We start from the raw sequence: 27,526 nt of genomic DNA on the forward strand, positions 1-27,526 counted from the left end.
TTATAACATGGGAAAGAGAAACCACAAACCTGAGTCAAAAATATGTATCTGAAAACTGAGAAAAACTATTAGGAAAAAATATAGCTAAGAAGTAATTAACTTAAAAAAAAAAATCTCTGATGTAGATAAAGAAACAAAAGATATCAAATAGCCCTTTGGTGTTTAGGATTTTCTGAAATGCCCATAGCGTCTTGGACAAATCTCTCATTGCATGATCTTTTTTTTTTTGTTTTGTTTGGTTTGGTTTGGTTTGGTTGTTTTTTTTTTTTTGTCTTTTTGCTATTTCTTGGGCCACTCCCGTGGCATATGGAGGTTCCCAGGCTAGGGGTCTAATCGGAGCTGTAGCCACAGGCCTACGCCAGAGCCACAGCAACGCGGGATCCGAGCCATGTCTGCAACCTACACCACAGCTCATGGCAACACCGGATCATTAACCCACTGAGCAAGGGCAGGGACTGAACCCACAACCTCATGGTTCCTAGTCGGATTCGTTAACCACTGCACCACGACGGGAACTCCCTCATTGCATGATCTTAATTTTACATACTGAGAAAACTGAGGCACAGAAAATTGGCAGATTTAAAGGATTAAAGTTCTAACCAAGCTGTTGTTAGTCAAGGACTCTGCCACAGTTTCAAATCTACTTCTTGTCTACTCTTCTATAATTTTTTTATTCATTAGTGATAATGAGGTCAAAATTTGAATATTAGAGTTGATTATCATACTAAGTAAATACTGCACATACTCCTGTAGCAGTGACACTGCCTCAGTTACTCTACATCCAACAGCCACCTTTATCATTTTCTTGTTTAGGCAAAAAGAACACCACATTTCATTGATAATATATTAATTCAAGAAACATTCATTAAAGCCTCATTTTTTGCCTTTCCCTTAGTGATGATGAGTAAGATACCTTCCCTGCCACCCATGGATTTTGCCATTTAATTGAAATAAAAATTTTATACCCTATGTTTTACCAGAGAACATTTTGGCAGCTTACAATGATACATAAAATTGGTTAAAAGTGGATGAGTATTTTCTGATTTAAAATGACAGTAGTTGTCTCCCTTACTCCTGAGACTTCATTAAAATGATGGGAAAGAAAATTTTAAGGAAATTAAACCATAAATAGTGAGAGGAGAGAAGAAAAAAACATGATCACATAAATTATTTCAAAGCATTTTTAGAATAGGAGAAAGATATAAGAATCTAATGAATAAAGCAGAGGCAATATTGATGTGAAGACAAGAAGAAATAGAGATTTTAAATAAGAAACAGTAGTTTTAAACCAGGAATTCTCTGAAAAATAATCCAGGATGATAGCATGCAGCAAGAAGAGAAGGCAATTAGACAACTTAGAAGAGAAAATTACTGGGGTAAAAAAAATGATTTTCTTTAAAAAATAAAAATTTCATTTAGTAAATGTTATGAAAAGAAGACTATAAGATACTGGCAGTAAATAGTAAGAAAAGGTCTTTTAATTATAAGCCTTTATATTTCACTTTTATGAAGAAGTAAATATCTTGATATAATATTTTAAATGGAGTTAGGTATAAAAGAAGGAAAAATAAGGTCAAGATGCTCAATAATGAGATTAATACAGTAAAAATTATATGTAGTATTAGTTGACTGCAGATGTATCCCTGCATGTTTCAGTAGCAGAATTTGGAGCTGTAATCCCTGACAATCTTCTGGAAATAGTCATTTAAAAGTTCATCAGATTCTTAGCAGGTGTGTGAGCTGGAATTAGAATTGGCATTTGCTTGTGAAAACAAGCAACTATTAGAGGTAGCCTAATGGAGACACTTCACAACAGAAATGCATCCTTCCTCTACTCTGTGATAAGCTGAATGATAACCTTTTAGGCAGGATTAAGATCCTCCTTACAAAATTATTTTGACCCTATCCTAATGCATAGCAAATAAAGGAAGGCCCACGATACCTTTTAAAATTGCATCTCACAAAATCAAATACCTCAGAATACATACCTGACCAAGGAGGTAAAGGACCTATATGCCGAGAACTATAAAACTTTAATCAAAGAAATCAAAGAAGATGTAAAGAAATGGAAAGATATTCCATGTTCCTGGATTGGGAAAATCAATACTGTAAAAATGGCCATACTACCCAAAGCAATCTACAGATTCAATGCAATCCCTATCAAATTACCCATGACATTTTTCACAGAACTAGAACAAACAATCCAAACATTTATATGGAACAACAAAAGACCCAGAATCGCCAAAGCAATCCTGAGAAACAAAAACCAAGCAGGAGGCATAACTCTCCCAGACTTCAAGAAATACTACAAAGCCACAGTCATCAAAACTGTGTGGTACTGGTATCAAAACAGACAGACAGACCAATGGAACAGAATAGAGAATCCGGAAATAAACCCTGACACCTATGGTCAATTAATCTTTGACAAGGGAGGCAAGAACATCAAATGGGAAAAAGAAAGTCTATTCAGCAAGCATTGCTGGGAAACCTGGACAGCTGCATGCAAAGCAATGAAACGAGAACACACCCTCACACCATGCACAAAAAGAAACTCCAAATGGCTGAAAGACTTAAATATACGACAGGACACCATCAAACTCCTAGAAGAAAACACAGGCAAAACACTCTCTGACATCAACATCATGAATATTTTCTCAGGTCAGTCTCCCAAAGCAATAGAAATTAGAGCAAAAATAAACCCATGGGACCTCATCAAACTGAAAAGCTTTTGCACAGCAAACGAAACCCAAAAGAAAACAAAAAGACAACTTACAGAATGGGAGAAAATAGTTTCAAATGATGCAACCGACAAGGGTTTAATCTCTAGAATATATAAACAACTTATACAACCCAACAGCAAAAAAACCAATCAATCAATGGAAAAATGGGCAAAAGACCTGAACAGACTGTTCTCCAAAGAAGATATACAGATGGCCAACAAACACATGAAAAAATGCTCAACATCGCTGACTATAAGAGAAATGCAAATCAAAACTACCATGAGATACCACCTCACACCAGTCAGAATGGCCATCATTAATAAATCCACAAATAACAAGTGCTGGAGGGGCTGTGGAGAAAAGGGAACCCTCCTGCACTGTTGGTGGGAATGTCAACTGGTACAGCCACTATGGAGAACAGTTTGGAGATACCTTAGAAATCTATACATAGAACTTCCATATGACCCCACAATCCCACTCTTGGGCATCTATCCGGACAAAACTCTCCTTAAAAGAGACACGTGCACCCGCATGTTCATTGCAGCACTATTCACAATAGCCAGGACATGGAAACAACCTAAATGTACATCGACAGATGATTGGATTCGGAAGAAGTGGTATATATACACAATGGAATACTACTCAGCCATAAAAAAGGATGACATCATGCCATTTGCAGCAACATGGATGGAACTAGAGAATCTCATCCTGAGTGAAATGAGCCAGAAAGACAAAGTCAAATACCATATGATATCACTTATAACTGGAATCTAATATCCAGCACAAATGAACATCTCCTCAGAAAAGAAAATCTATGGACTTGGAGAAGAGACTTGTGGCTGCCTGATGGGAGGGGGAGGGAGTGGGAGGGATCGGGAGCTTGGGCTTATCAGACACAACTTAGAATAGATTTACAAGGAGATCCTGCTGAATAGCATTGAGAACTTTGTCTAGATACTCATGTTGCAACAGAAGAAAGGGTGGGGGAAAAAATGTAATTGTGATGTATACATGTAACGATAACCTGACCCCCTTGCTGTACAGTGGGAAAATAAAAAAAAATTATTAAAAAAAAAAAGGAAGGCCCTAGGATTTATTCCACGTAGTTTGACAGAGGAACTTTTAGTCTCAGATATTAATGTGAAGAAGTGTGTGTGGTCATTCGGATTTGCACATCTTAGTTCCACCCTAAAATTACTGAGACAGCAAAGTCCAACTTGGAGCTCTGAAAAAAGACAAAGGGAAGCATATCTGAAGAAAATGTTACTGAAGATAGGGCTGACCTTTATGCTTAGCCAGCAGAGATTGAGCAATTCCGCAAGCAGTCATGTATGAATCTGAACAACACAGAGTTTTAGGTGGCATAAAGCTTGACTTCAACATGACTCATTCCTGCTTCTCACTCCCTTAGCACTGAGAACATTAAAACAGAACATGAGATAAGGTTCTTGGATAACTGGGACTCCACTGAAGATTAAACATTACACAAAGAATTCAAGACTCCAGTCTCTTATCTGTCTCTTATAAAAGCTCCATAGGACCAGAGATGAGATCAAAGATCAGACACAGATAGAATTGAACAAGAAAAGAACTAAATTTACACGCCTTTTATTAACAGCCTATTTAAAAGCCTATTTCAAAGAAATAAGAAAAAAGTGATATAAAAGGAGACATTACAATATTAGAAGGCAACACTGTGATGGTGATAACTGTAACTTCCTGCCTTTTTGACAGCTGGCATTGCAGAGCTGTGACAAAGCTTTGGCTCCACTCTCTCTGTGTGGCTTGCTAAAGGTCCTGTGTGCAGAGGTTATGAGCCTTTCACTAAATGAGGGTGATGCATTTTTGCATTCTCCATGTAAGATGATTCATGAGAACTATTCCCGAAGTGCTTTTAACAAAAAGTGCTCATCAGTCTGTATTTTAATACACAGGTTTCTTGCTACCCATGAATACCATCTTCAGACAATATTTGCAACAAATATGGTTGATGATATACTTAAGTAAATTCACAGCATATTGCAAGTGTTACAATATTGCTCTCTGTTTAATCCATTCTTTAGGACAAGCCTGCTGGATTTTTGTATTGAAATACCCTTATCCTGTCAAGTTAAAAATTTGATTGACCATCCACAGAAAATATTCAAACTAAAGCGGCATTCATGACCTACTGTTAAGTATGAATTAACTTTCACAACCTTATTTCCTACTTTACCTTTTTCCGCCTTTTTTTTTTTTTTTTTTTTGGCCACACCTGCAGCAAGCAGAAGTTGCTGGCCCAGGGATAGAACCCAAGCCACAGCAATGACAATGCCAGATCCTTAATCTGCTGAGCCATCAGGGAACTCCCCTACTTTACTTTTTCATGGATGCTAAAACACAACTAAATTAATTGACTTGCTATTACCTATCATGTACATCATGTACAAAGGATGAGATTTTTTCCCCCTCAACTGTTCCTCGGCCTCTAATGCTTTTAACAATTTCCCTTCTCTCAAAAATCCTACCAGGGCTTTCTACAGATATTTTGTTTCCTTCCCTTAGGTAAACTATTATTGCCCTTTCCTTTCTCCCTCATTAATATATTGTTTTCACTTTTACAGAGCATTTGCAATTTTAAGTTAACATCACCTTTAGCTATTTAATAATATAATGATATTTAATGAGATATTTGCCACAGTTATTTAAACACATATGCAATATTTTTTTAACTTTGAGATAAAATGAAAAAAATAATTTTAATTTAAAAGAAGGCAACTAGCTGCATCTCTGGCAAAGGCCAGTGGCTACAGCTCTAATTAGACCCCTAGCCTGAGAACCTCCATATGCTGCGGGAGTGGCCCTAGAAAAGGCAAAAAGACAAAATAAAATAAAATAAAAAATAAAAGAAGGTAACTAGAATGATACACTATTTAGAAAATTTGCCATAAGAGAAAGGGATGGAGGAATAGACCAAATGTATTTGGAGAATAAAATCAGAAAATGAAAAATATCAGATAATTCTAAATATTCAAAGGAACAGACTATATTTTTGAAATATTTTTAGGTAAAAGGTCAAGAATTAGGTGCAGGGGAGTTCCCGTCGTGGCGCAGTGGTTAGCGAATCCGACTAGGAACCATGAGGTTGCGGGTTCGGTCCCTGCCCTTGCTCAGTGGGTTAACGATCCGGCGTTGCCGTGAGCTGTGGTGTAGGTTGCAGACGCAGCTCGGATCCCGCGTTGCTGTGGCTCTGGCGTAGGCCGGTGGCTACAGCTCCGATTCAACCCCTAGCCTGGGAACCTCCATATGCCACGGGAGCGGCCCAAGAAATAGCAACAACAACAACAACAAAACAACAACAACAACAAAAAAAAAAAAAAAAAGAATTAGGTGCAGGACCACTTATCCTGTCTACATGAGATGGTATAAGGACCAACAGGTGCAAGATTCCAAAGCAGATTTTAGCAGAATTTAAGAAAGAGCTTTGTTGCCAAACCCTTAGGAATGAAAGGGACTGCCTTTTGAGGTGCTGCACTAGCAGGCTCTGAATGTATATAAACAGAAGCTGCAGAATCATCCCTTAATTCTACCATAGAAGTCAAACTTACATAAGATGGCCTGTGTGACTTCTATGTCTCCTTTAAATGTTAAAATTCTAAGATTCTAGACATGTCCACGCTAAGCTCTTCACGACAGCATCTGATATAGAATGTGCTCCTATGTCATGAACCTGCTAAAACTAATTTAGATCTGTACATAATGGTCAGGAGCCCTATACAGAGTCACATAGAATGCCAAAAAAATAGCATCTCTATTAGACAAGAAAGATCACATTAGAAGGCGCTCTGATATTTTTATACTCGGTTTTCCATTCACCTGTACTTAGTCATTAGTCTAGAAAGTCTACAGGAAAAAGAAGAATCCAATCATGAATTTATAACCTTTAAATATGTAAAATATGTAAATAGTTGCTTACAATTTACCAACATTTGATCAGATTTTAGGAGAAAATTAATTTCATTTAAAAAGCCCTATAGGAGTTCCCGTCGTGGCGCAGTGGTTAACGAATCCGACTAGGAACCATGAGGTTGAGGGTTCGGTCCCTGCCCTTGCTCAGTGGGTTAAGGATCCAGCGTTGCCGTGAGCTGTGGTGTAGGTCGCAGACGCGGCTCAGATCCCGCGTTGCTGTGGCTCTGGCGAAGGCTGGTGGCTACAGCTCTGATTCAACCCCTAGCCTGGGAACCTCCATATGCCACGGGAGCGGCCCAAGAAATAGCAACAACAACAACAACAAAAAAAAAAAAAAAAAAAAAAAAAGCCCTATAAAACAGAATGGACCTCTCTATAAATGCATTAGTATCATAAATACAACTTATCATCAGATCTCGAGCAAATGCAAGTATAAACCTTATCAAGAAAATCTTTTCTAAAAAGGATTTATCATGAATAATAAATTATTTAATTTTTTCAAGAGTATCTTTAAGTGGAATTTTAATTTAAGTCTCAAACTGTTGCCTTGCCAAAACCTCTGATTTGTTTAATTCAAGGTAAGTCTGACAAGCTCCAGGTCTACACAGCATGCCAGAGCCCTTACTTCTTGTCTATGCAAAGAGAACAATGTGAGCAAGGCATGGAGTAGGAAGATGTCTGGTGACTAGATCATATTTTAGAAAGACAGCTGTGATTACCATGTTCATGTTGAGGTGGGACTGGAGAGGGGCCAGTTGGAGGCAGGACCACTGATTTGTTTTGGACATAACAAAGGTAAAAGGTAACAGAGATTTAAAAGGGGGGACAGGAAAAGATGTGAATCAGAAAGGACACAGACAAAAAGTACCCTCCTCTTTTTTTTTCATCATCACTTGGCTGGCACTAACGTGGACTTTCCAGTATCCCTGGGCTGCCTTACTATAAAAGTCTCCTAACTTACCAACTTACCCATTTCTTTCTTTAAAATCATTCCACTCCATAGATATTTGTGGGCTGAAATCATGAACAAATGAACTATGTCAATTGACCATTTTCCATGATTTGTTCTCTGACTCAAAATACTCATTGATTCCCCAGTCTTTATAAAATGCAATTCAGGAGTTCCCGTCATGGCGCAGTGGTTAATGAATCCGACTAGGAACCATGAGGTTACGGGTTCGATCCACTCGGATCCTGCGTTGCTGTGGCTCTGGCGTAGGCTGGCAGCTACAGCTCCTATTCGACTCCTAGCCTGGGAACCTCCATATGCTGTGGGAGCGGCCCAAGAAATGGCAAAAAGACAAAAAAATAAATAAATAAAATGCAATTCAAATTCAAATTCCATCCCATTTTGACCCCAACCTATCAGCTGTGTATCTTTCATCAACCCTTCGCATCAGACTGCCTAGATTTGCTGCATATCCAAAATGCAATTTGTGAATTTTAACCCCTATACTTAGCTCTGCTCTTTCCCTCCCTTGATCTGCATACATACCAAATCATGCCGTCCTTGAAGATACAGCTCAGTTTCTAAAACTTCCAGAAAACATTTCTAGTATTTTAATCCTCACACCACAACTCCTTCCTCTGAACTCTAAAATAATTTCTGTCTGTGAAATTTATTTTTCCATTTTTTAGAATTAATTTTAATAATTTAAGGGTATGACTGACAGGCATGAAATAAGAGGTACTGTTTAAAAGTATGTTTTTATAAGGTGTCATTTATGTCCACTTTTTTGTCTTTTACTTAATTCACCTGTGGCTTTCTTATTCACATTTGCAAAAAATGTTTTTAAATGAGGCTTATTGGTGACTGTGTAACAACTTCCTTCTTTTCTCTTACCAGAAACGGATTGTTACACACCAGGTATATTAGCATGATATTTTGGATTATATATTGGACTGGTAGCTTTATGAAATATGCTTTCATAAGCATGTCTGATTTTTAACTCCAAAGCATATTTACATTTCCACTGACTCTTGCTTTCCTAGGTCTTGCTGTAAATTTCCTTTGTGACCCATCACAGCTATGTGTGTTAGCATAGTTTTCTTAAGATGAGCAGCTGCAGCTGCCTGATTCCATTAATTTTCTCATCAGACTATGTTATTATCACTTTAAAATAGAAGATAACCTTTTAAACATGGCACATGTATATTTATTTGTTAAATAATGTGCTTTATTTTCTACTGTATATCCACTACTGTTTGAAATAAAATTTTTATGATAAAAATACTGTTCCAACAGTAAAATGCAGAAAGTAGAAAAAATAAAATTTCACCATGGTCCTACCACTCTCACATAATCATTGCATACATTCTAATACATTTTCTTCTTTGTTTAACATATTACTAACATAAATGTGACCATATTTTCCATTTGTTTCTGTCACACACACTTAAAGATTATACATAATCATTGCCCATATTACCACAAACTCTTTGCAAACATTAGTCCTAGCAGTGGAACATCATCCATCACAGAATCCATTTGGTGTTGCAGGATCCTTCTTCATGGGGATTTGTAATCTCCTTCAGTTCATGGATTCTGAGTCTGAGAACGGTCTCAAGTCAGGGAACTAGGCATGGCATTCTAGCTTTATATTTGAATAGCTGCCTTCAATCCTTTTCTTTCCTTTTCATTGAATATTTTAAGCAATGCTTATTGTCTTCCCATCATTTTTCCTATAGGAACACCATGTTTCATAACCATATCCATAGCTCTCTAAGGACCAGGCCCTTATGGTTGCAATTCCAATCTTGCCACTTAATAATAATTGTACCCAACATACTACTAGCATATTTAAATGCTATCCCCTGGCCAGTAGGATTTCTGAATCCTGTCATCCTCATTGCTCAGGAAATGCTTTCACTGACTTTCTCTAATGTATCATCCCTCTTTACTATAGTTCTTTTGATGACTAATTCCTCTAAATCTCTCCAATGTCGTAGATATTGCACTCTCCAGTGCAGGAAACTCTCCCAAGAGTTTCCCATCCTATTTCACCATGGGTGAAAGTGTTAAGAATTGCAGTTCTATAACAAGCTTTTAGCCCACCCAGGACCAGTGATATGATCCTCCTTGATAGCCAGCTAGTGAATTATTTAGCTGAATTAAATATTGTTCTTGATACAAAGGAACTCATCATCTAGTTGAGATCAGTAAGGAGAGATATGTATATTAATCATGTATATACAGGTCTCTTCACATATTTCAACAGAAAATATTTGTGATATTCCTAAGAGTGAAAAATCCCAAAAGTCGTACATCCTAGGAACAAACCAATGAGTTCTACATGTTATAAAGCACAATACTTATTATAATCATATTTAACCATTATCTTACAACTTAGTATAACAAAGGCAGGAACTATAAACTTCTAAGAGAAAATTACCTACTTAATTTTCTTAAAACTTCATAATTTGCAGGAAATGGGGGTGGCCCACCTAACTTTCTTCCCACCTAGTTTAAGTTGTTGAGATCTATATGATCTGCCAAGTTAGGCTGATTAATTATAATATATAACAATTGCATTTTGTTCTAAAGAAGGAATTCTCCTGTTACATAGTTTTCTCGGATTATCTTCTTGAGCCCAGGGCAGGGAAGAAGTCCATGAGCAGGACTGACTATAACCAAGAGACTTTTCTGATTAGGTATTATTCCAATCTCTTTCATCTATGTTATCTTTTTTAATCCTCATAATAACACCAGGTGGAAAGTATTAATCCCAATTTTATAGGTGATAACAAAAGACTAGGATCAGGTAAGTGGTCTATCTAAAATTGAAATCTGGATGTGGCTAAGGCAAGATTTAAGCCCAGGAATGCTTGATTCTCAAGTTTAACCTATTCTAGCACTTGTCAAGCAGAGAGACAATTTTGCATTCAACTATATCCTGTATAATTTTTTGTACAAATAACTTTCATGAAGAAAGCATATAATCAAAACATGACTTTACCAGCAATTTTCTCAGGTGAAAAAAAGACAATCTCTTTCTTTCTTTACATGACCTTATGATGAAACACATATCACAGTGTTATTTACCCTATATCCAACTTAGGAACATTTTATATTGTAAAAATTAGGATATATACAACTTATGAGAAGATTTCAACAAGAAAGGAAAGAGAGAAGATAGTTCTAATTACAATAACAATACATGAGTTTCCAGCAAGTAATTTCAAAAAACAGGAGCTAAATTGTAAAGGAAATCTTATAAGGAAAACCTTGGACCACATGAAAAATGTAGCCTTGACTCAAACACAGAAACTATAAGACTCAGGGTTACTAATCGAAACCTCTACTTCTGTGAGAACTGTGACCTATTCCAGGAGGTAGAGGGGCTTACTTTAGAGATAGTGAAGACCAGAGAAAACCAGAACTGCAAAGCAGAAAAGACAAACAGCAGCAAGACTTTCCAGGAGCTCTCCGTGGTGCTGCGCAATTCAGCCTAAGCCTCCTTTGATGGTTTCTGTGCTTCCCTGAAGCCACATTAACTCTTTCTGAATTAAGGCACTTTCCAGATCCAAATATTTATGAGGCTAGAAAATAGCCTGTTATAATTTACAGCAGAGTGTTTTTACTCTATTTTCACTGACTAAATTATGTCTCCAAGTTTAGTACATAGTAATAACCCACTATGATGATCTACCTCCTGTTGAGACAACAGATATCACTAAATACAGTTTGTTTACCAGCTCTGTAGCAACACATCATTGTCTAATAAGTGGTGGAATGTACTCGCCTCTTTTTTTATTTTATAGGATGTAGTTGAGTTACAAAGTTGTGTTAGTTTCAGATGTACAGCAAAGTAAATCAGATAGATAGATAGATAGATAGATAGATAGATAGATAGATATCCATTCCTTTTCAGATTATTTTCCCATATAGGTTATTACACAGTATTGAGTAGATTTCCCTGTTATATCCAGTATATCCTTGTTACCTACCTATTTTATATATAGTGGTGTGTATATGTCAATTCAACCTCCTAATTTATCCCTCCCTCCTTTCACATATCCCCTTTGGTACCCATAAGTTTGTTTTTGAAATCTTAGAGTCTGTTTCTGTTTTGTAAGTTCTTGTATCATTTTTATTAGATTGCACATATTAGTAAGCTCGTATGACATTTGTTTTTCTCCATCTGACTTACTTCACTTAGTACGTTGATTTCTAGGTCCATTCATGTTGATGCAAATGGCATTATATCATTCATTTTTATGGCTGACAATTATTCCATTGTATATATTTACTGCATCCTCTTTATCTAATCCTCTGGTGGTGGACATTTAAGTTGCTTCCGTGTCTTGGCTATTGTAAAGAGTGCTGCAATGACCATTGGGGTGTGTGTATCTTTTTGAATTATGGTTTTATCCAGATATATGTCCAGGACTGAGATTGCTGTGTCATATGGTAGTTCTATATTTAGATTTTTAAGGACCCTCCATACTGTTCTCCATAGTGGTTCCCACCAACAGTGTAGGAGGGTTCCCTTTTCTACATAGCCTCTTTAGCATTTATTGTTTTGATGATGGCCAAGAATGTGCTTCTCTTAGCCATCTTAGGCAGATAATGAGCTGACTGAAAGCAGGTCTTTGAGGTCGTCTTTGAAAACCAAGAGATAAAATTCCCTATCTGCCTGAATTACTTCTTACCTGCAAATAAACCTGGTTTTCTGAGCTTTAGTCTTAGCTCCATATTGATTTGCAAAGAATTACGAATTTATCTCTCAGATTTTTATTTTTTGGAAATAAATTTATTTTATATTCACCCTAGAAAAGATTTCTCTGGGGAGTTAAAGAACATAATAATAATAAAAAGCTGTTATTACACAGAAGAATTTCTCCCTTAAATTTTATCTAAAGATAAAAATCATGCCTCTTGACCTTCATTTCTATCATCATGTGATCATAAGCTAGATAATAGTTGGCTTTAAGGAGTTAAGGAGCTTCCAAGTCAATAAGGTAGACTGAATAAACACAATTTCCTCACCTGCCTCCACAAATTTAAATGACAGTAAACAGTAAACTATAATAAATTTACAACTACATTGAAAACTAAATGAGGCAGAGTAACTTTATTAAATCAAATATTTGATTTTTTGGAAGATAAAAAAATATATGTGGTTCTAACTTCCACTTTTGGGAAGATGGAATAATTACTTTTTCTTATTCTTCCCATTAAGTATAACTTAAAAGCTTAGGCATTATACATAAAACAAGAGACTATGAAAGGTGAGGAGAAGAAGGCAGACAAGTCAGGGACTTTGGGACCTAAAGAATGAAATACTAGCAAATGCCCTGGGTTTGATTTTGCCTCATATATCTCAGACTTATTGCTCAGGAAACTGGAAACTACAATGGGCAGATCATAAAGCCCTAACTAAAGCTTGATCTCACTGGAAAAAAGGACAAGGAAAGGTGCATATTAGCAACACACATAATTCTTGTGCATAACTATTCTATTCCAGCCAAACACCAAAAGAAAAGGAAAAAAGTGATCTCACTCCCGCCCACACTAGCAAAGGATGACAGCTGCAAATTCACCAAGCTGTGATGAGGCACTCCATCCCCAATCAGTGTCATGTAAGAGACTGAGTGGGTAACCAGGACTTTCATCCTTATTACATCAATGTTATAGCCTGGTTGTGAGAATGTACAATATTTCTGCAAGATGTTACCATTGAGGAAAACATACGAGATCTCTCTGTACTAATTCTTACAGTTGCATGTGATCCACAGTAATTTCAAAAATAAAAATAAAAATGTAATTTAAAAATGTGATCAAGAAACATCATAGGAGTTCCCATCATGGCTCAGCAGAAATGAATCTGACTAGTATCCATGAGGACACAGGTTTGATCCCTGACCTCACTCAGTGGGTTAAGGATCCAGCATTGCTGTGAGCTGTGGTGTAGGTTACAGATGCAGCTCAGATCCCATGTTGCTATGGCTGTGGTGTAGGCCAGCGGCTACAGCTCCAAATGGACCCCTAGTCTGGGAACCTCCAAATGCCACAGGTGTAGCCCTAAAAAGACAAAAAAAAAAAGAAAAGAAAAAGAAAGAAAGAAAGAAAGAAAGAAAGAAAGAAAGAAAGAAAGAAAGAAAGAAAGAAAGGAAGAAAGAAAGAAATCGTAATACATAGGTGATTAAGCCCACAGATACAATACCCATACAATAGAAGTATTTAAAAAAAAAGATCATAGAAAAATTAGAAGGGAAGAAAAATAGAAATGTTTCTTTTCTAACTGAAGGATTCATTAAGGTCTGGTAGACACATAAAAAAAAAAAATCTGCTCCCAGATGCATGCATGTAAATGCCAAAGAAGAAAAAAAGATCTTAAATCTTTTACAAAGTACAGCTACCTACGAAGTAACAAAAAATTGTCTGGATCCAGGCTACCTATCTGAAATAATGGATGCCTAACAGCTATAAAATAGTGATTTCAAAAGTACTGAGGGAAATTATTTTGAATCTATATTTCTAGATGCTAGATAGACAAAACTATCAACTAATGTGACAACAAAATAAACACATGTTATAGAATGCAAGTATTCTTCAATTTTACCTCTCACCACTCTTTCAGGTGAAAACTTACGTATTTTCAAAACAAAATGAAAAAAGAGAGAAAAAAGAATTCAAACACTTAAGAAATGTAAATCTAAGAAAGAGCAAATATCAGAGTGAAGTTTTTAAAATTTCTGAATGACAGCTCTAATACAGATCTAATAAACAAGAAGCAAAAATCATAACAGGAAATGATCTCCTAGAATACTTTCAAGAGGAAAGTGGATTCTTTATAGTACACAATATAAAAGCTAGGTACTGATAATGTAACTTTACTTTATTAATTTCTGTACTAAAACTATATTGACATGCTTGCATGTTTCCACTAAATGACTAAACAGTAAGTAAAATTTCAACTGTTTTATAAAGCACTTGAGAGGTATTGACAAAATGGTAAAAACTGATGTACTCTCTATCCTAAAGTGTGGCAAGGATTTTCATCTCTAAGTCTATGCAACAAGAACTTTATAGTGAAATCCCTTCAGTGTTTTAGCAGTTAATATTCTTTGGGGGGAGTTTCTGAAAATAGCTCATCTCAAATTTTTAAAAAGTCATATTCTCATTTAATGAAAATTGAATCTCCAATTCAGAGGATTTCTAACTTCAATGTAAAGGTATCACGTCACCATAATTGTCTTATATGCAATCTTAAGATGTTAAAGGAATGATTTACTTTTTTCTCCTTTTAAATTAAAAGGATTTTAGGAGAGTTGAATGGATTGAATCACAGGTGTGTTATCTTTGCTATAGGGATATAGGTAGAGTGACCTGGATGCCTAGAAATTGCCAGTACCCTTACCTAGGCAAAATTGGTTGGGTACAGAGATTGCAATCCAAACACAGAATGAATTGTAGGGAAGAGTTGTTTATTCCTTTGTGCTTAAATGTTGGAATTAAACTTCCTTTAAACACTGTCTAATTATCACCTCTTCCTTTCAGAGAACATAAGCAAATAAGCAAATACACTGTAAAGAGCTGATAGAAGAGTCATCAAAGCTATTTTAGGGCATGAGCATTGTGAAAGAGAGGATGAAACATCCTCCATTGCTCTTCTTCCTAGGATCACAGACTACATTCCATTGCCCACTTTGTAGTTATGATTATTGAATGAGTTTTCTAGACAATAGAGTTCAAATAAAGCAATGTACACTGTTTTCAGGCAGAAATGTGGTCCTCCACACTTTTTCACTTTATAGGAAAATGGAATGAAACTGAACAAAGTGACCTAGAAAACCACATAGAAAGTGGCAAGGCAACAAGGTGGAAGGCAGGTAGATTACTGACTCACTAGGAGAAACACTCTACATTGATCAAAGCACCCTATTTGACCTTACAGTGAGATGGTTGAGCCAATGCACACATTTTGGTTTATTTGTTACAGCAGCTATGTATAACTTATACAACTACCTCACACTCACCCACATATTAAAATTCCAACTGATTGAGATGTTTCAAAATGCAGTTGACTTAAGCCATAGAAACACATTATTATTAATGGTGCATCAAAGAGTAGCCCAGGATAAATCCAAGGAGGCATTCTTCTTATAAGTTTATTATGACTTCTCCAACTGAAGATATGAAAAAAATTAAGCCCATTAAAACAAATTCTCAGAAGAGCTATAATGAAAAGTAAAGAGTATTTTAATTTCCAGATCAATCTTAAGAGAATACATGAACACTCACTACCTATGGAGGGGACAAAAGAATTGCTAACCTCCAAGATTCTGGCAAAAAGGTATCAGAATTTAAAAACATAGGAAAATAAAAATGACACCTTAATTTGAGACTTCAAAAGATTTTGATTTAGGAGTTCCCGTTGTTGCTCAGCAGGTTATGACCCCAACTAGTATCTGTGAGGATGCAGGCTCGATCCCTGGCCTTGCTCAATGGATTAAGGATCCGGTAGTTGCTATGGCTGTGGTGTAGGCTGGCAGCTGCAGCTCCAGTTTGACCCCTAGCCTGGGAACTTCCATATGTTGCAAGTGCAGCCCTAAAAAATAAAAAAAAACAATAAAAAGATTTTGATTTAGATGTCCACAAGGTTACCTTTATGAAGGTGAAATGACTAAGCATTAGAAAGATAAGCAGGTCCAACATCTGTAGGAAAATCTGATGGAACTAGGGTCTTGAACTAAATTTTTTCCAGTTTTGTTAAGGTATGATTGACAAAAACTGTTTATATTTAGGTACATAGATGATGTTTTGGTATATACATACATTGTAAAGTAACTGTCACAATCAGTCTAACATATCTATCACCTCACATTATTACTTTTTTATATGCATGTGTATAAAAACATTTGAGATCTACTCTCTTAGAAAATTCCAATATATGATACACTATTATTGACTAAGTCACCATGCTGTCCATTAGGTGTCCAGAATTTAGTCATCTTATAATGGAAATGTTGTACCCTCTAACCAGCATCTCCCCATTTCCCCCACCTCCCAGGCCTTGGCACTCCCCGTTACTATGAATTTGACTTTTTAGTTACTGCACGTTAAGTGAGATTGTGCAGTACTTGTTTTTCTGTGCCTGGCTTACTTCACTTAGCATAATGTCTTCCAGGTTGTTGCAAATGGCAGGTTTCTTTTTTTTAAGGTAGTATCTAAACTAATTTTTTAAAGATAAGTGAATGTTCACATTTTGCAATGTTGATTTGAAGAGAGTGACAAAATGAAGTTCTGCTGGGAGATAAAAATGTATCAAGATGCATTTACATTGCCACTAAAAAGAATAAGAAAGGCAGTTACTCATGGTTTTTTTCCTCCAGTTGAGGACCCGTCTAAACATAGCCAATAAAATGAAATGTAGAATAGCTCACAGTTTGTTCAGTTCTTTGTTATAGATAAGTACTTTCTATCCATTTACCATTATCTCAATGACTCAAACTGAAAGATTATGCGCTTCTTTCCTTTTTGTTGCTTAAATTCTTTGGCTGTTTGAATAAAAATGATAACTAGTCTCTTTTCCAGGGGTTGAAAATATAGAGATATTTAATTTTATTAATAATTACTGATACTCTAATTCAGTAAGCATATATTAAATAAATCTAGTGCACTTATCTCTTAATTTTTTGTCAAGGTTGACAGCTACTTCCTGAAACCAGACATTTTAAAATGGATTTAGCTGCCAATCAAAAAGATCCAGCAATTTTAATGCAAGAAAAAATAGTGAGATATATATATATATATGTGTGTGTATAAGTACATATATGTGTCGTGTGTATGCATATACATATCTATCCATATGCAGAATTAACCTAGCCTGTTAGCAAAGGTTATATAATCCCTAGCATGCTTACTGAACTAAATATCATATATAGCTTTTACATGCCTATTGTCAGCTTTTAAAAAGATTTCCAATGCCCTAATTTTGGGGACTAAACCTCTCAGCCAAGCCACATTCTCACACCATGAAATAAAGCAACTTTAGGGTTTTCATTTATTTTGTTTTAGGTTAAGAAATAACTGAAAGAAAAAAAAAGAAAAGAAAAAAAATAACTGAAAGGAAGCACACTTAGCTAAAACAGCTATGCATGTGATGAACAAAATGTCACTTTTTTCACACACTGCCCTTGTCACTGTTTCTCAATATGATTCTGCCTGTGCATACAAAAAGTGAAAATAAATGCTCCCACCTCTAGGCTGTCTGAATGAATATAGTTCATCAGTTTGTGTATTCATTTTCAAAAAGATAGGCATTAAGAACTCTCCCATCACTGCACCATCATGTTGCCTTAAATTTACAAGGTAGCTTGCATGCAAGAGGTTTCTGCTATTATCAAAGCATTATGAGCCTGAAAATTATTGGCAGTTAACAACCATCGCAAAAAAACACTGTTGCAAAGCAGAGTCCTTTGTTTTATTATGAACACCTAATTTATTCAATAGCTCAATGAATTCCCGTTTCATATTCTCCCATAACCATTCTACACACAACACACACACACACACACACACACACACACAAACACACAAAATTTCAAAGTAGCAGGAACTGTGGGTAAGCTCTGGAGGACTGAATAGGATAGTGCTAGACTGAAATAAATGGTGCTTCTCCCCTGCTAGCCCCAGAAAAGAGTATTCCAAGTCATTAGCATGGCGTCTGCTTTTGGCAAGATCCCCTAGGTAAGACTGGGCTTCCAAACAGCCAGAGCCAGAATTTGTAGTGGCAGCACTTTCTGCCTTCCACATGAATGACCAGAGCTCTCAGAGCTAGCAGATTGGTGGCTGCTTATAACACTGGACCCTTGTGTCAAAAGAAAAGGCCAGCATTAAGTACTGTGAATTGATTACATATTCTTTCTTCTTTCACAGGTTCTATTTATTAAGGGCTCTTAGAATATCTGGCACTGATTTAGGCACTTGGTGATGGCCCTACATCTGAGTCTTATGTAGCAATTCAAAGAGCTATTCAATTCCTTGTTATAGCCATACCCTTGCCAGCAAGCTACATCTTGACTGATTTATGTACTTTTCAGCAGATGGAGTTTGGGGATTCCTGTGAAACTGTGAAAGCAAAAGCACAGCAGGACAGAGCTAAGGGGGAATAACAGGTAAATATATTCAAAGGGCAACAAACAACATAGGTAGAGTCAGGTTGAGTTAAGAAAATCAAATAAGACATTCTGGATGAATAGGAGAGTTTGAGCTTTTCATTACTAAAGAGTTTTTAAGAAGGTACTGTTTCACAAGAAAAAAATAATAGAACAAGAGGCAACCAAAAAAAATATTAATAGCATATCACTTCATTGTAAATTCAAACAGTCTAAGCTGTTCCAGGTATTTCCAAACATTTCACGCTTTAATTGGCTTCCCAGGTAGATATCTTAGAGTCAACATGTAACATCCACTTAATCTTGTATTGATTTTCTAAGATGCTTCCAGTTACCATGACTACCCTAATCAATTAACTTCTTGTAAGGAGCAAGACAGTTTTCCCTTCCTCTTTTCTTTCCAACAAAGCCTGAATACTTTATCTCCATACACACAAAATCTGATGTTGCGTCATATATCAAAGAGCTGCATTGTGTTGGTAAAAAATGTGTGATGCCTTTCATTAAAAAAAAAAATATTTGAAGAAGATTCTTCAGAGAGAAAGCATACAGAATAGCCATGGATCGATAAAATAAATGGCTTACCAATTTGTGGTTGTGTGAATAAAAGATCTCTTTCGCTATCGGAAAAGTGTCTTGCCCTTGGCCTTCATCACATGGAACTAGGATGTTGTGACTACTTTAGTACTCTACTATATTAATAAAGAAATTTCACCTGATTTAAAATGTGAGGATTTTTGACATGGGAGAGCGAAATTACTCTAACCTGAGCCTACCCACTTTTTCTTAGGCACAGCCCTGGAAACAACAGAAACAACAAGTGGGGGAGGGGAGGAGCCACGAACTATTGAGTGTAAGTTCAGCTCAAGGATGTATATGTACAACCTGGGTAATATAGTCAATATTTTGTAATAATTGCAATAATAAATGGAAAGTAAACTTTAAAATATTTTTAAATGTTTTGTTTAATTTAAAAAAATTGGAAACAAGATTCAGGAAAGACATTGCTCTTTGGACTCAAACAACCTGGGCTCAAATCTTGATGTCAATTGAGAAAATGAACGTAAGTGTCTTAAACTCCCTGAAGTTTCATTATCTGTCCTACAAAATGAGATCAATATAACTACCTCCAGGGTAGTCCCAGGTTCTCTATATCTAACCCTGCCTCCTTTGATCCTAGTCAATTCTTCTACCCAGGATATCTTTCCAAAGCAGAGGAGTGACTAGGTCATCTTCCTGTCCCAAACCTCCCCACGTCCGGAAAACATAGGCCAACCAGCATCGTATGCTTTCCTCTATCCTCTAGAAACAGATCTCAGCCTGCCTTTCCCAGATCATCTCTGGTCTTTCATTTCAATCCATTTTTCACTCTAGCCAGATCAAAACAGATTTATCATATACTTTCAACCCCTTATAGCTGTCCATTTGTTCGGATCACCTCCCCAAAGTTTCCCTACTCAAATTCCTCTTCTTGTCCTTGGCCACTTAGCAAACTCTTGTCATCCCTCAAAGCCAAGGTTATCTCCACAATTACCACCTTCCCAACTGTGCCTGGAGCTTATCCCAGAGGAAACAAAGACTAATTTTCACCAGGTGAAACAATCTCATTTTTTGGCTTCTAACATGAAATTTTATTTGGCATCTAACATGAAAAAATCTAGAATCTATTTAACCACTAAATGAAGTGATTTAAAAAAAAATGCAAACTGTGTACCTATCATCTGAGCACTAAAAGAAAAGTGTGGTATTTTTCAAACTCCCAAAGTCAATCATCTTTAAGTCTTCATAGTCTAGGTAGTTACTGAATTGTCAGAAAACCAGCACACATCCCGAAATATATGCCACCTGAAAAATGAGCTTATCCACATCAATTTCTTTGATCATTAATATCACCTGCTAGGTGCAAGATGTATCATTTCTAATACAATGCTTTAAAACTGGTATAAATGAATAGACCGGCATCCAAATAAGTTAAGTAATTTGCCCAAGTATTTGATATGCAGCAGGACTGCCATCTAAACCCATGTCTGCCTGCCTCTGTAGCCCATTCTATTTCCACCCCTCAATAGTGTCTCTCTATTGGCCTTGTACTATGATCATAGGTGGACCTTAAAGCAATGGTATATGTTTTTATCCAAAGTGTAAGGTGCTATCTCTAGCTGGGTCACTCAGAGTACTCTTTTGCTTGAAGAAAAAGAGGATTGGTGTGTGTGTGTGGATAGGCAGGTTATATAGTCACCTCAAAAGGAAGAGAGATGGGTCCTCTTTGAAACACAATTACATCCCATTAATAATACACATCAGTAAAGTAAGTTTTTTCCCCGGCACTAAACCCATTGGTAGCTTTTCTTATTTTTGGGTCAATTCCCTAAGATTTTTTGGGGTTTTTTTTTTTGCCTAAATAAAAGTAACATTATCGCAGAATGATGACATGACATAAATTTCACTGAGTTATTTAAAATGTTATCACCTCTTGATTTCCCTGAATAATTGAAGGGGGTTGATATGGTGTTAGTGACGGTCTTAGTGATAGTAGTAGTTGTTTTTAACAACCTAAAATTATGTATCTTTAGACATTTTATGGTCTTTTGTAAATCAAAAACATGTTTATTTATGCTCTGTATGAAACATATATTATACGAATAATACTTATCATATAGTAAGTGCAAAATAAAACAGTCTTAATTAGGAAAGTCAGAAAATGTCACTTCAGGAGTTCCCGTCATAGCGCAGTGGTTAACGAATCCGACTAGGAACCATGAGGTTGCGGGTTCGGTCCCTGCCCTTGCTCAGTGGGTTAACGATCCGGCGTTGCCGTGAGCTGTGGTGTAGGTTGCAGACGCGGCTCGGATCCTGCGTTGCTGTGGCTCTGGCGTAGGCCGGTGGCTACAGCTCTGATTAGACCCCTAGCCTGGGAACCTCCACATGCTGCAGGAGCAGCCCAAGAAATAGCAAAAAGACAAAAAAAAAAAAAAAAAAAAAAAAAAGAAAATGTCACTTCAGTATAAAACTAATATGAAATCATACATGTCACAATGGAGCATCTTTCGGACATCTTATATTGCTATTCAGAATCTCTATTGTTCCTAAATATCGATATAGACATAGACACAGATACACATAGAGAGCATTTAAAAATCAATTTGAACCGAGAAAATCTGAGTTGAAAAGTTAGCAACATGTCAAATTTATCCCCAGGAGGAGCTCCCTTCTTTTAAGTGGCTTCCTAATTGGTAATCAGGAGGAATCAACCCTGGCCACTCAGTGTGGATCCTGGGGGAAAGGAAAGGGGGTTGTAACTCTGATGAGGAGCAGAGATAAGGTGGTTCAGCACAGGTCCCTGAGGGAGCGGCACCATTTTCCTCTCTAACACAAGCACAGAGGTTTAATCCGACTGAGTTCCCATTGTGTTGACCCTCAGCAATTAACAGAGCTTGATCAGGGCTGTGGGTAATGAGTAAGCTCCCAAACATGTCCAAATGGTTGTTTTTTTCTCCAGCAATGACTTATTAGATTACTATTAAGTGATTCCATAAAGTATGTAAATTTGGCAAACAGCAAGATACTAGGTCTATCTCTGAGGTGCTTTTTTTTCCTTCAATTTTTTCGGAAATAATATACGTTCTCCAGTTCTTCATGTGCTGAAAGCCTAGCCTACGCCTCATGTTGGTTAAGTAGGGGTCACAATTATAAAAGGATAGGTTACCATTCTGTGTTAAGTACTGTGGTTGGTGGTAAACAATTTTCTCTATAAAGTGAAGATCACTTTATACACTGCTGGCAATAGGGCAGAATTAGGACTGATTCTACATGACACAGATATTTCCAAACACATGCCCTCTCCAAACCCTATTAACTGTCTCTACAGAGTTGAACAAGTGTTGTTCAAGATAAGGTAAGAGCAAGGCTGACTCACCAAGAGCAAGTCAGGAAAACTGCATCAGGAAAAACCTATTCAGAGAAAAGGATCTGTGTGTCTTATTCACTACAGAGCCAAAACCCAAACTGTGAATTCAATTTGGTTACAATGTCCTGTTGCTTGGAGAAGTGACCTTTTTAGGAGACCATCATCCATCAATTTAAGCGCCAAGAGACACAGTCAGAAATTATTATGAAGTAGGGTTCTAGATGATTTTGGTTACTCAACTTAAAAAAAAAATCTAACATGTGGCCTAATGGATAAATGACAAAGATAAAATTAGCTCTTTTTGTGATATTTTCAATGCCAAAAGTTACAAAAATTAACTGTTGCAAATTTCTAAAATGCATGTGGAACATACTGATAATAAATACTGAATAACATCACTCAAGAATTAACTTGCAAATCTTTTTAAGTATTTAAATTTTATTCCATAAATATTGTCTATAAAGTAGCATAAAGCAAAGTAGAGAAAGAGCAGGACATCCTAAAAGTTAAAAAAAGCTGTCAACATTAGGTTTATGACATGCCACTAAATAATAACTGATTTTCCATTGTATAATTCCTAACCAGTTCAGTGTCATTCATTGGAAGATGTAACATCCCTGTGTCACTTCCACATGATGGTGCTTACAAACACAGACACACACACACAGAGCAACCAAAACCCGAATTCAGTCTAAAAAAGTAATTCAAAACAGTGATTTCATATCTTAGATACCAAAAAAAAAAAAAGAAAATGTCGATTGACTGGCTTTCTAGCAGTGATTGGGCAACATGAAGATATTGCTAATCATATCCCAAATTCACCAGGTTAAATAGAATAATGAACCAAATATTTAGCTAATTAAGAACTATACACAGACAAGGAAAGAGAAACAAACAAGCAAACACAAGCCTAGATCGTTAATAACTCAAAGCCAGAATATTCGCTTGATTTGATTATCAAGATAAAAATCCCAGATCATCTCCAGCATTTATGTTTAGACATAATGAGGGCTTAGGCCAAGTATCACAAACTTCCATTCGTTAAAAGGCCCACATCTTTTAGCTTTTCTTCCATAACCTTTTGTCCAATTAGTGTTTTATCGTTTGTGCTTGAAAATTAGTTTTTAAATGTGTTTTTATTATTCTTTAAATAAGACATTTTATTATTCTACCACAGATAATTCAAACATGGCAGACTGAGAAAAGGGATAATTTGAAAATCGTTACCTGAAGGCCTTCAATAGCCAATCGAAGCATGCTTGGTGTAAGTTTAGAGGCTTGCTTGAAGGTGAAGTTACTCCAGTCTATGATCAAAACAAATCCATTGACTTGAAGCTCAGGGTCTTCAATCATGGCTTCTAAAGAGAGTAGGATGGCACGCAAAATATCCACCAGTGTGTACCTATCAGCAACGGAAAAGTACTGCATCGAATCTGACAACCACTTTTGCAGAAAATTTACAAAGTTTTTAGCACACTTAAATTTACCTTTGAAATACCTCAGGAATCTTAAGGAGATGATTTTGGTTAAAACTATGGCATTCACTTTATTCACAGTACTCAGGGGACATAGAAGAATTTAACATGCATTCTACCAAAACCAAACTCCAATCTTTTGAAAAATACTATAGTTCGTTTCATATTTTACCACCACTTCCTTTACTTCCAGGTCTTCCTATGATTTTATAAAATCTCACTTCAACAACCCTAAAAACTAGGCACGATATTTTTTTTCAGCTCAAGAATGATCTCAATAGTATTGACATTTCCTATCTTCACATTTGGAAAATTTGAGAATAAGATTTGATTGAAGGTGTTTCATCAATAAACCACCACACTATAGATAAACAACTATGGTTAAAAGTGTCAACAGATTTTAATTACCTGTGTTGAGCTATATCATAAAGATAAAAGAAAAGAAAAAAAACAAATGTGAGATGGACAGAAAAAAAGGGAGGTCAATGAAAATAAAAGGGAAAATGTACCTATTATTACTTAGGCCATCCAAATTTAGGGGTTGAGTGTTTATCTCTTTATGCCTTGCAACCTAGCATAGTGCCTGGCACACTGTAGAAACCTAAGAAATGCTCTTTACTTTCCTATAAAATGGAACTAGACTATAGTGCAAAGATATTTATGGTAGATTAAGACACTTCCTGAGCAAAGTCAGCAAAAGTAAGGACAAAGAGAAAAAGAAGCCAAATTTGAGAAGTATTTTAGAGGGAAACGTTAAAATTTAATACTTAATTGGGGACTAAGACTGAGGGACGAGTAAAAGACGACACACAGATTCTAGCTTCAGAGCCCGAGTAAATTGTAAAAATCTTTCATCAAAATCAATAATGCAAAAAGAAAATACAGTTGAGGATGGCTGGAAATGTGGGATTTGGCATAGAATCTATCATATTTGAGAAATATGTATCCCAGAAAGATATCAAATAAACATCCCAAAAAGAAAATCCCAAACTCAGGAGAGAGCTCAGGGTTGAAAATTCCATAATCAAAAGCATACAGATCCTAAGTTCAAGGAAGTGACGGTGGCAATGCAATCAGAGCTGAGAGGAAAGTGAGATAATGATTCTAAGAGGGAATCCCAGCATTTCAAGAGGAATTAATAAATTTATGAAAGATGTTAACAATTTTCCATTTTTAGCAGCCTGTATTTCAAGTTTATTTTTCTCCTCAGACATCCAAGCAGAGGTGTCCAGGAAAGGCTAGGGAAAGAAATCCTAAATAGGTTTAGATAACCTAAAAAAAAGAAAGAAAAACGTGAAGAGGCAGTCGTTTGTCCTTGAGGACAAAGGAAGGTCCTGAACCCACCAGCTCCTATGGACACACCTAACCCACAACTATGAGAAATTCCTAAAACTGAGTTCCCCTGTCAAGTTTATAATTCATCTCCTGATCCAAAATTTTATTCCCTTTCTTGCCCCCTCTGACCTAAATCCTGTGCTAAGGGAACTAATCAGCAAGAGTCAGATGACTAAAATTGCTATTGTAGATATCATCATTAACATACAAACGCAAGTCTTTCCTCCAGGGTAAGAGGAGCCATCCAGTCCCCAAGCCATGGACCACCTGCCCAGAAAATTGTAAACCAGAGACATCTTGATTCCTGAAACTACTATTAAGGGAGGTCAAAGAAATGTCACCAAGACAATGATTAATCCCAACTTCATCATTTTTCCCCTTTAAAAAAAACCCCAACTCAAAGACCAGGTTGGAGTGGATCTGAGACTTATTTCCCACCCCCTCCCTTGGTGCCCTTAAATAAACACTTCCTTTGCTGAAGGAAAAAAAGAAAGGAAGGAAGAAAGGAAGGAAAGGAAGGAAGGGAGGGAGGGAGGGAAGGAGGGACGAGGAAGGAAGGAAGGGAAAGAAAGAAATCCTGTCCTCAGGGAAGAGGTGGGATGGGGGTGGGGTGGGGAGGGGGGATGGATCAGGAGTAGAAATCATTGGTATTTAGTGGGAGCGACAGGCTCACCAGGAAGACAGTATGAGACTGTGAGGACATGTGAGGGAGTAGTTCTATTTTTACTACTAAAAACATTTGGAGGCGAATGGAGAAAGCATAGTTCAGAAAAGAAGGAATAATTAACAGGCAATTTCTCATTTTCTTTGGGCCTCGATTCCTCATCTATAAAATCAGTAGTTTGGAACAGACCTTCTTTAGGGTCCCAACATGAATCAAGCGAAGGGCATGGTGTCAGAAGTCTTTAAGATGGAAACTCTTCCTTGTTCCTCATTAGCTGGGTGGCCCCAGATGTGTCAACAATTTGTAATTCTGATACTTAGATCCCTTATGTGAAAAAAAATGAAAAGTACCTATGATTATCTTACTGGCAGTGGTGAGGTGGGAGGAAGGGGAATGAGAAAGGAAGTCAAAGATATGCTTGAGTGGAAAGCATGTGCACAATGCTAGGTATAAAGCCTGTGTTCAGGACAGTGGGTTGGAAGATACACACAAAGCATACTCTGGATTGTAATAGTAACCATAGATATAGTGTACGAGGCATGGTATAATCAAAACTAAAGAATATTTGTTTGGGGAGTTCCTGTTGTGGCTCAGAGGTAACGAACCTGACGAGAACACAGATCTCATTGCTGGCCTTGCTCAGTGGGTTGGGGATCCAGTGTTGCCATGAGCTGTGGTGTAGGTTGCAGATGCAGCTCAGATCTGGTGTTGCTGTGGCTGTGGTGTAGGCCCAGGAGTTGCAGCTCTGATTCGACTCCTGGCCTGGGAACTTCCATATCCTGTGGGTGTGGCCCTACAAAAAAAAAAAAAAAGAAAGAAAAGAAAAAAGAAAAAGAAAAAAAAAATATGTGCTTGTAAATTTTACTTAAAAATTAATGATGATCTTTAGACAGCTTATTACTACTGTGAAAGGCAAAGATCATGAGATTATTTTGAAACCACTGGAAAGTGTACATGCTATTTACAGGCCTAAGGATATAAGGATATGGCATCCCCAAATATATATATAAAAGCTTAAAATAAAACTTCTTGTAGAGCTCTGTAATGTATTTGTCCTTAAGTCTGTGAAATATGGGTGGCTAAATACCTTTATCTGTCACTTTATAACTGGGTTATCTTCTTTTTAAATATGATAGCCTAACACAGTATTATGACCAAAAGCCTATAAACCTACACAGAGTGGAAAGGTGGAACAGCAAGTCTGTACCTCTAGTTAAAATTTAGACACCCCCCAAAAAATATTCAATTTATTTTCTGAAATTTATAATAATATCAAAGTTAAGAAAATTTAAAATTATAACAATACAACTTAGACCTTCCCATTAGGATCATTCTTATGTTACCTATAAGACTA

General features: G+C 36.6%; 1 protein-coding gene across 5 annotated transcripts in view; it reads right to left on the reverse strand.

The window, feature by feature from the left end:
- CLVS2 (clavesin 2) overlaps nucleotides 1-27,526 on the reverse strand; it is a 74,658-nt gene that overhangs the window by 33,380 nt on the left and 13,752 nt on the right. For all 5 annotated transcript variants that reach the window (XM_021088751.1, XM_013992600.2, XM_013992604.2 and 2 more), the window contains one exon: nucleotides 23,926-24,100. In XM_021088751.1, the coding sequence (XP_020944410.1) occupies nucleotides 23,926-24,100 (175 nt within the window). The remainder of the gene's footprint in view (nucleotides 1-23,925; nucleotides 24,101-27,526) is intronic.

Source organism: Sus scrofa, chromosome 1 (assembly GCF_000003025.6).
Source record: "Sus scrofa isolate TJ Tabasco breed Duroc chromosome 1, Sscrofa11.1, whole genome shotgun sequence".
Lineage (NCBI taxonomy): Eukaryota > Metazoa > Chordata > Mammalia > Artiodactyla > Suidae > Sus > Sus scrofa.